At 40.2% G+C, this 9,643-nt stretch overlaps 1 protein-coding gene across 1 annotated transcript; it reads left to right on the top strand.

Moving 5' to 3' along the window:
- Positions 1–520: 520 nt before the first annotated feature.
- Positions 521–9,214, top strand: bokb (BCL2 family apoptosis regulator BOK b). Its single transcript, XM_023285770.3, has 5 exons — positions 521–866; positions 1,266–1,601; positions 2,718–2,846; positions 6,661–6,824; positions 8,108–9,214. The coding sequence occupies exons 2-5, from the start codon at positions 1,379–1,381 to the stop codon at positions 8,231–8,233; spliced, it is 642 nt and encodes a 213-aa protein (XP_023141538.1). The 5' UTR covers positions 521–866; positions 1,266–1,378; the 3' UTR covers positions 8,234–9,214.
- The last annotated feature ends 429 nt before the right edge of the window (positions 9,215–9,643 follow it).

Here is a 9,643-nt window from a genome sequence, read left to right as displayed (position 1 = left end):
TTTTATTAAAAAAAAAAAAATAATAATAATAAAATGAGATTATGGAGCGTCCAGTACGCGTAACTTCACAACATTGTTTTTTTATTTGCTAAACAATCAACAGCGTAACACAGAGAATATGAGAATATGAACAAAACCCCTGTGTGCTAAACTTTGGATTATCTATATTTATCTGCTCTGCGGGATTACAAGTGCGACACTTTTGGCTGCAGGAACACTTACATAAAGTTCAGCAGGAGATCATCTCCTGAGCCTCATCTGCACTCAGACATTAGAATTACCCACATATGTGATTTACATCTGTGTGTTTGAAACCTAATAAAAGATAAAACACGACAAGAAACTCTGATCCTCCTTGAAGACCTGATCCAGTCTGTTTGTGATCAGATAATCAGCTGGCCAGACTTGTGAATGAAAGCAGGAGCAGTTGATTTGTCTTCTTCTGTCCGCCGGAGGGAGGAGCTGCTCGGTGTGGATTGGAGGCGCGGTGTTGCGCTCTTAGTCCGGGATTTTCCCTGCTCTGAAACTAACACACCCTCTGAGCTCCAATGGGAAGGTGGAACAACAGGTAGGCGTCCTCCAACTGCGTCCCTTCGCTCAGTCGTGGACTGACCGCACCATGCGCTCTCCTGGAAATCAGACCTGAACCACAACTTGGCTGCGTTATTGTCTCGGACAGCTTTTTAGAAGAATAGACGCGCTTTTTTTTCTCCTCTCTGACATTTTTAGTTGGTAGCTGGGATAAGAACTACACAGAGCTGCTGTGGAAGATTCACAGATCTATAAATCGGAGCTTCTTTATTGGATAAATCACCAAACTGTGATATCCTCAGCGGGGACATCTCTCTGTGGATAAGATGTTGCTGGTAAGCGTGGCTTTTTCTTACGTGTTCACCTTTGGAATTGTCTTCTTTATGCGTTTTGATCTCCAATCAAGATAGGGTTAAATATTCCCCTTTGTCATCTTGTGGTATCAGAGCTTCTTGTTGCATAATCCAAGAAATGTAGCAATATCTTGACTATCCCACCATGTGACTCACAACAATAACGCCTCCATCATATTCTTATGTAAGTTTCTGGTCAGTTTTAGCTTCTGAATGCCTTTTTTACACCCACTTTTCTTGCAAAGTGTGCAGCAACACCAGGGGTTATTATTTAATCGCACACGGGGCTTGTTATTTTTTGCCTTCCTGTTAGAAAGAGAGATTTTTCACCCATTCGTTTATCTGATCTGTCTCTAAATGAGCATTTTTCTGTCCTCACAGCTGCCATACTACCGCTGAACTTTGTTCCTCTGTGAGACGGCCAGGGCTCACTGAGACTCAGCTGATCCCAGAGGTCAGGCTGCTGTCTGACCCAGATCCCCCTGCAGGAGGACATGGAGGTGCTGCGTCGGTCCTCTGTGTTTGCTGCAGAGGTGCTGGATGTGTTTGACCGATCGCTGACTGAGAAGGAGCTGGTGTCCCAGTCCAAAGCTCTGTGCAGAGACTACATCCTGTCCAGACTCAACCAGAACGGGCTGGGATGGTCTAAAACTGAGATCAACTTTGGTCCGTCCAATGCAGCGCTGGCCGAGGTGTCTCTGGTGCTTCTCTGTCTCGGTAAGAGAAACTGTAAAGCCTGAAGGGAGAAACAGTGATGACAGCCGGCTCATGATGAACTTTGAACCAGGCTATGTTGACTTTATTCTACTTGTTAATTCAGGAAGAGTATAAATCAAGTAGCATTGTTGTATAGTTGAATTAAAAATGTAATTAGATCAACTGGTGTCTTATTTGAAGTTGCCACATGTGCCTCTTGTCATTACAGTCTTCAATCTTTAATACAAGACTTAACATAGTTTAAACACAATTATTCTAACCACAAACAACCCACATGCATTTTCACTGTCTCGTCGTCTTAAGAAATCCCTTTTACCTCGCCACAATCCACTCTAAAATAAAATAAATAAATCCTGTTTGAGCTTTCTGACAAATTTGAGTATATTAAGATTTTCAGAGATCTTGACCAAAAACAGACCTGGAAACATGCCCTTCTCAGTTGAGGTGGCAATATCAGCTCTTATCAATGAAAGTATCGTATTTTAGAACCACAAATGTGTCAGAATTCAGTTCAGTTATGTTTCATACTCTGGAAATGAGCCACTCTGCATTCTAACAGGGATTGGCCGGTTTATTGCTTTCAAAGCAATCAATACACTGTGATTTTTTAGTGTGACTTCAGCTGTTCGTTGGTGTGACAGTGATATAATTGTTCCTCTTGGATCTAAAAAGCAGACGTGCTTTATTTTAATCTACTTTTTGACAACAGTATGTTTAAGATAAAACATGACTCGGGCTGGAGTAGATAATCAAATGTAAGAAACTAGACTGAGAAGCTTTTTAGAATTCACTCTCAAAGTGATTGATTTTCCCACACGACACTGAAAATATCAACCTGTGATGATCTTGGGGCTGATGATGAGTTAAGGATTGTGTGCGTGTGTTAGAACAGTTTGTTCCAACTGCAGACAGCAGCTGGATCATCATATACTGATGTCTGAACACCTGAACTGATTAAACTGTGTGATAGTCTGCAGGTAGTTTGAATAATCGGTTTAACCTGCGACACTCTCATCTGTTTAGTCTCATTCATTCTGATTAACGGTGCTCTTCCTAACAGACTTCTCCCTTATTTATTTTTTTAAATTTTGTCCCTGCTCTTCCTCTGTTACCAAGGCGACGAGCTGGAGTGTATACAGCCCAGTCTGTACAGGAACGTGGCGCGGCAGCTCAACATTTCTGTTGCCATGGAGAACATGGTTTCGGATGCCTTCATTGGCGTGGCAACGGAGATCTTCTCTGCAGGTATGGGACCGCTCTGAACTCAAAGATGGTGATGATGATGATGATGATAATGCATCACACTAGAAATGACACATGTAGTCTTGACCCAAAGGAGATCTGCCAGCACAGGAAGTGACTTACGGAGGCAGTTAGTGTGATTTAGCAGGTGTGCCTTTGGCTGAGAGTTGCTTTCAGTGAGAGTGAGTGGGTGCGGACCAGACGTAGGTGGAGTGAGACACCATTAGTCCAACATCTAAGTTTAGAAACTGTTTTCTAAAATGAGTGTTGGTTCATCTACACGTCTAGGTTGTCATTTTTGCACGTAAAAGATGTTTATTTTGTCAGCAGAATTCCCTTGTGGCTGTAGTTTGAAGCCTACTGTCTTTCTTTACTCTTTAAATTGTATAAAGGCTTTGTATGGAAGAAGGAAGCGGTTCCTAACTTGGAGGTTACCAGATGATTACCTTAATAGAAAATACAAAAAAAAAACCAAACAAAAAAATTATTAGAAATCTTTCAGGGGTTGACTAATGTGTTTTTTTCAGGGCTGATATGGATTATTAGTAGTCAAGGATACCAATAACAAGCAATTGTATCTGATTTGCATTTGCAGGGACTTTTTGTTTCTGTTTCATGAGCCAAACGTATAAATGAAGACAAGTACAGGTCGGACAGGTCTCTCTTGTGAATGAGACCCAGTGTCTCAATGAGATTACCTGTATAAATAAAGGCTAAATAAAAAAAATAATTCTAAAAGTCAGGCAAACTGATTTGTAACTGACATACATTTACAGTCAAATTAAAACTTTATTAAAATGCCTTTGTTTACTTATGTTGTACATAACTTCAGTTCACTGAGAACTTTTTAACTGAGGCTGTTCCTCATGACACGTAACCCATCAGATAATGCTGCTGGTGGAACATTACTGGGAACAGCAGAGTGGCAAAATAGATATATTTTTACTGAGAATTTGTTGAAAAAATAAGGACACCGATAATTGAAAAATGCTGAATATCTGATGAGATTATCGCTAATTCTTCCAGATCTCTATTAAATGATCCAAATGAAGCTATCAAAGAGGGGAAATCAGTCTTGGAAAACAATATTAGAAGGATTATACAATACAAGATTTAAATACAGTCACCAGTCATCCAGTTCATTACAAATCATGTGATATTATCTCCTTCCTCATTTGTACTCACAGAAAAACAATCCTGGTAATGGTCTGATGGTTTGATAACTAAACTGTTTTTCTCTTTTGATTTATAACTTATTGAATTGTTACACAACTAGATGCTGACGTTGTGCTGTTTAAAGAAAATCATGAGATCAGGCTGTGTGTCCTGTACCACTTGTCTTCAGCCGTCTTCTGTGACGTTTTAGTCTGGTGTCTTTTCAAAGTTCAGGTATTGTTTTTGGCAAATTGTTGTTTGGAGATCAGAATACAAGGGCTTTACATTAACATCTAATAAGATTTTGACATGAGCATCATGTACTGTGACAGGTGACGTAATGTGGAGCTAAAAGGTGTTAATATTTATGACTCAAGGTAATTTCCAGTGGTTTCTTATCATGCAAATATGTCCCACACACCTCCCCGAGTTCCTTTTGCAAGTATAATACAAAACTTCTTTAATACTAAACATTTTTGGCTATGCTTATGCCTTTATTAGACACAAAGAAAAGTGCGATGAGAGAAGAAAAACAGCAAATGGACCCGATCTGGTTCTTGATTCGTGTTTAGGTCACAGAGTTGCCCCTCCAATTTTCATTGTACATCATGCTCCCTACATCTATGTAAACAACCTAAGTGCTTATTCCTGTTCCTGTGTAGATTAAATGCCATGGATGGTCCTGTGAGAATCTTGAAAGGGAAACGTAGCAGACAAAGCTGTTTTGAATGGCAGTTGGTTCACTTCAGCTCAGACTTTTCTGTTAGTCTGAAACTTGTTCATGCTGGCCTTGGCTCTTTTTTCAAGTTGTCTTGACAACAGATGTGCTTTGTACACAAAGCAGCAATGGCATTTTAGAGCGCCACAATAAAAGAGTGGCTTTCTGTCCTCTGTATAAGCCTTGGGGTGAGATTAGAGAGTCTTGCTGCTGTGCAATGAGCAACTAAAATTTGGCCTGTAACCAGGAAACCTCAGAAACAGACTTGTTACATATAATTTTCATGCTTGTGCTCTGGCTCAGTGTCTGCTCGATTTGACGTCATGAGGGTGTAATCTCTGGAAACAGCGTGGGATTCCTTCTGAAGAATAACAAACTGGTGAACCCAGGCTGCTCCAGCCTTCTGGGACGGGCAGAAACCTGGATATAAATAGAAAGAAAGAAATCATACAAGTTTATTTTTCCTACTCTGTGGAATTTGTTTTAAATTTAGCCTTGTAGCTTGTTTCGTATTCATTATCATTCCTCCACCACAAAGGACTCGGTGAATCCATTTCCACATTTGTTTCTTTGTTAGCGGGTTAGCAGTCATCTGTACAGCGGTTTCCCCCGGTAAAATCAACATGGCTCGTCTCTCCTCCATCTATCTTCTCCTGCCTCCCACTTCTGTTCCTACTCTTTCCGCCCTCCTCTCCTCCGGCTTTATCCCTGACAATCTTGTCTCTATTCTTGGCCTGCTTCTCAGTAGGGAGTGAGACATGATGTGCTCCGACAGCTTCCATGAACACTTATCTCATTTAAGCTCACCCAGAGCTCGATCCTCATATAGCCACGGTCAGACGCTGCAGGTCAGCTCTCAGCCATGATCGTACAGGCTGGTTAAGGAGGCCAATGCCATTAGGCTCTGTGCTGCATCACTGACCGTTATTACAACAATCCCTGCTGCTCTGGAAACTGTGCCTGAAATGGCTCAATGCCCTCAATTATCAGACCGAGTGTTAGTAGGATCAGTTTACACAGGAAAAAAAGACAAAGAACCTGGCATTTTCGCAGCTTGATTGCCTCTGAGTATTGAATACAAAGTCATTCTTTAACCTGCTGACCTTCTCATATCTATAACTGCGTCAGCGTTCAACCCTCCAGGCAATGGCAGCACATTCTCGCCCTGTTTAATTTACATCTGGCTTGGTCTTATAAAACCTCTTATCAGCTACATTAACACAAATGCACCAGTTAGTCCATTTGAACCTGATATTTACAGTTTATTTCCGCGCACCGACTGCCCCAGATGCCACATTGCAGGTCACACAACATGTAATAGGCTTTCAGGAAAGAGAATTCTCAGAGGAGATGGGTGTTGCTTCTTGGCCTGGGAGGGACTGGCACCCATGAGAACAGGAAAGGAGTGTTAATAGTGGGACGAAGATGGCAGTTTATCGATTCCAGTCAAGACATTCTGCCACTGTGGAGGCTGAAAGCTCATGTCTTCTGGATGAAGTGTGATATTTTTGCCTAACACCCATCAGTAACTACCCTGTGAGTGTGAGACAGAATCGATATCGCTTTGAACTGCCGAAGCTTAACGATCCACACCAGACATGTTTCAAAACATAAAAATACTCTGCTGTGAATATGACATTCAGTCATCTTGTTGAGGATCCAGGATATATGAATGGAAATGTTGTTCTTTTCAAAAGTTCAACTGCTGGATACACGATGCATCACTGAAAAGTCCATTCCAAGTATTTGTGAGCTGAAAGTTAATTTCTCTAAGCTGCACATTAGACTGTTTCTGTTGGCTCATAAAGTCCTCATTGTTCATATCTTATACTAAGACTCAAGGTGAAGGTTTTACAATATAATTATTTGTCTATTCCAGGAACTTCTGGGGTTTCACTGATATATACACATAAAATAATCAAACGTGTGTTTTTTTTCCTGCAGGTATAACATGGGGTAAGGTGGTATCCATGTACGCAGTAGCTGGAGCCCTGGCAGTCGACTGTGTCAGACAAGGCCATCCAACCACAGTACACATCTTAGTGGACAGTCTGGGACAGTTTGTTCGCAAATTCCTGGTTCCCTGGCTGAAAAGACGAGGAGGATGGGTAAGTGTCTGCTGTTGTGCAATCTGATAATTACGACCAGTTAAGGCATGATACATTAGCAGCACTGTGCTAATCTCTTTTTAATCATTGACTATCTGTTATTTCCGATTCTGCAATCTGTCATCCTGCTGGAGACATTTTTGGATAAACGTGAAAATGAAAAAAGTTGACATTTGAGATAACAGGATGGAAAAGGTGCTGCTTGCATCTCGTGGTTCTGAGTTTATAACTGACTGCATTCGGTTGTTCTGCTCTGCTGTTTGTGCCGTGACATAACTAATTATGTTATCTTGTTTATAGATCAGAGCTCAGTTTGCTTTTGTAAGCTGTTGACAGAGGAGTTACATAAAATCTGATATTATAGAGTTATGACTATGAAAACAGAGTTCTTTTTAACTTAGTCTGGCTTCCTGTTGGTTGATCTGCAGATACCAAAAATTCGAGCTGTAAGATTTTGTTGTGCGTCACCTCAAATAAGGCAGAATTTGGTGAATTTTATTTTCAGTTGTGGGATTAACAAAAGAGCTAACATGTTAGCACACAAAACCTCTGTCAGAGCATATTAATACGTACTAGAAATTCACCGAGTTAAATAACTGATTTGTTCTTTTCAGAGTGCCTAATTTTTCTGGAATTTGTTTGGAGAAACACACATTGTCCTAATTTTTAAAAACTTTTTAAGACACAGTCTGCATCTGAAATTCTTTGGAAGAGAAAGGGACTTTTTGCTTTTGTATTTTTTGAATGACCAAAAATGACTGCAGTGAATTTGAGAGGCAAGGAATGATAATAATAATTTGAATTTAAATCATAAATACCCAAATGTAATGTAAGTGATACTTAAATTTGAAATGTCAGATGTTTTACTTTGAAAACACGTCTGTGCATCACCTCTTTTGTAAGTTTCAAAACTGTGATTTATTTATTTTTTCCGGGTTCACAAATTCAGATGGAAAACTCAACTATTTAGCATTTAGAAAATGAAACCTGATTGGGATTAATATGGTTGAAAGCTTCAGAACAAGTTAGTAGGTGGAAACTGATGTTTGATTTTGTATTCAAGTTGCTCATTTTCAAATGATTGTTTTAGAATCTAAAAATTAAAGTATGTTAAAAAAAATATAAAAGTTGTGCTAAGTTTAGCGAAATTTCGACGCCAAAACTCAAGATTTCAGCAGTAGTTGGTGTACAGAACAAATACTTACATGCTTGAAAACTCATCATTCTGACTCGTCTTTGATAGTAATCAAATTAAAGTGTCTCCTTATTTCTTGTGTTCTCAGGCTGAGATTACAAAATGTGTGGTGAAGAAGGATCTCACCCCTGAACAAAACTGGTTCTCCTCTACTGTGGAGTCTCTCACGTACTTCCTGACCACAATGTACGTCTACATCATGAAGGAGCCGTGAACAGAGAGCCGAGGAGTCGTCATATGCGGGATCGAAATCTCAGACTTGTCAATAAAAGCCGGAGATGGTCGCGGTGCTTGATGGGGACTGAGCCTGCCAGCAGATTTACAGTCTGCTGCCGAACGGCCATCAACAAACGTTTCATCAGCAGCGTGTTCGTGTTTCCTCAGTGTCAGATGAGTCTCTAAGTGATTACCCTTCATCCAAAGAGTAGTCACGGTGATATTTAAGAGCATAACATGGCAGCGTTATTATCACTCCCACCTCTTCTGTGTATTTTCTCACTGCTTACACCGGTGCAGGCTTCTCAAATGTGTTGTAAGTGTAATGCGTGATGATGCTTGAATGTGAGAGGCTCTTCATAATCCTGAGATAGACAGTCTGGTGTTTTAATGTGATGTTTGTCTCAGATTATATACTTTAAGTGGTGATGGAGGTAAAAGCGGTGTTGCTGAAACTGATGCTCAGCTGGCTGGGTTTTGTGAGGTCTGAAAAGTGCTGATAACAGAAGCAAAGGAGTCTCAATCAGGAGCGAGTTCACACCTAAAGGCAGTATGAGGTGGTATCAACTGTTTACACTTCATGGGTTTAAACACTTCATGTTGTACTTTACCAAAGTGCAAACAGTGTCTCTTTCCAAATACAATCCAAAATGACCTGCTAAACTCTAGACAGCATTAACCAAGAAACAAAGGGTCTCATTGTGCCCATTTTTGGCCAAAGAACTTAAGGACAGAGGAGAGGTACATACTGAACGTGCAATTTTGCTGGTTTCCTTTTCCTTTTTAATCTGTAAATAGTTTATTTATGATTTCATTTTGGTTCTGACTTTAAGAATTAAAACCACTGCAGTATAAAGACAGCCACTACAATGGCTACAACAGGATGATTGTGTGTGATGCGTGTCACTTTCAGTGTTGATGTGTAAATGTGTGTGTCTACAAGTTTTTTAAACCCACAATAAATTGAACAAAATCATCACTGATGGACTTTTATTGCTTTGTTACACTTTATCTCACTGATGTGATACTTGGGCAGCTTTGTTATCACGCAACCAGTGGACTTTTCCTGCGTAATGACCTGAATAGCGCAAAGTAAACTGACTGCTGCACCCTTCTTTGTGGGTTACATGAGTTAAAGCGTGGTAGATTAAACTGCTATTTCACAATCACTGGAGAGACAAACGCAATGTGGGCAGCGAACCAAGCTTGTTAAAACAGACAGTTAAGATTTTCACACATGGAAAGACAACTGGAGGGAGTCCTGGTTGAATAGGAGTTTAACAGGGAACATTTGTTGCTTCTTTCCTCTAATTTACTGCCTTATTTCTGTTGAAGAAAAGACATTGCCAGAAGATACTTCAAAAATGAAACAAAGGCACCTAGTGGCAGAATCGTGTCATTAATAATG

Source organism: Amphiprion ocellaris, chromosome 10 (assembly GCF_022539595.1).
Source record: "Amphiprion ocellaris isolate individual 3 ecotype Okinawa chromosome 10, ASM2253959v1, whole genome shotgun sequence".
In the NCBI taxonomy this organism is placed as follows: Eukaryota; Metazoa; Chordata; class Actinopteri; family Pomacentridae; genus Amphiprion; species Amphiprion ocellaris.
The sequence above is the reverse complement of the archived record's forward strand: the minus strand, read 5'-3'. Positions and strand labels throughout refer to the sequence as shown.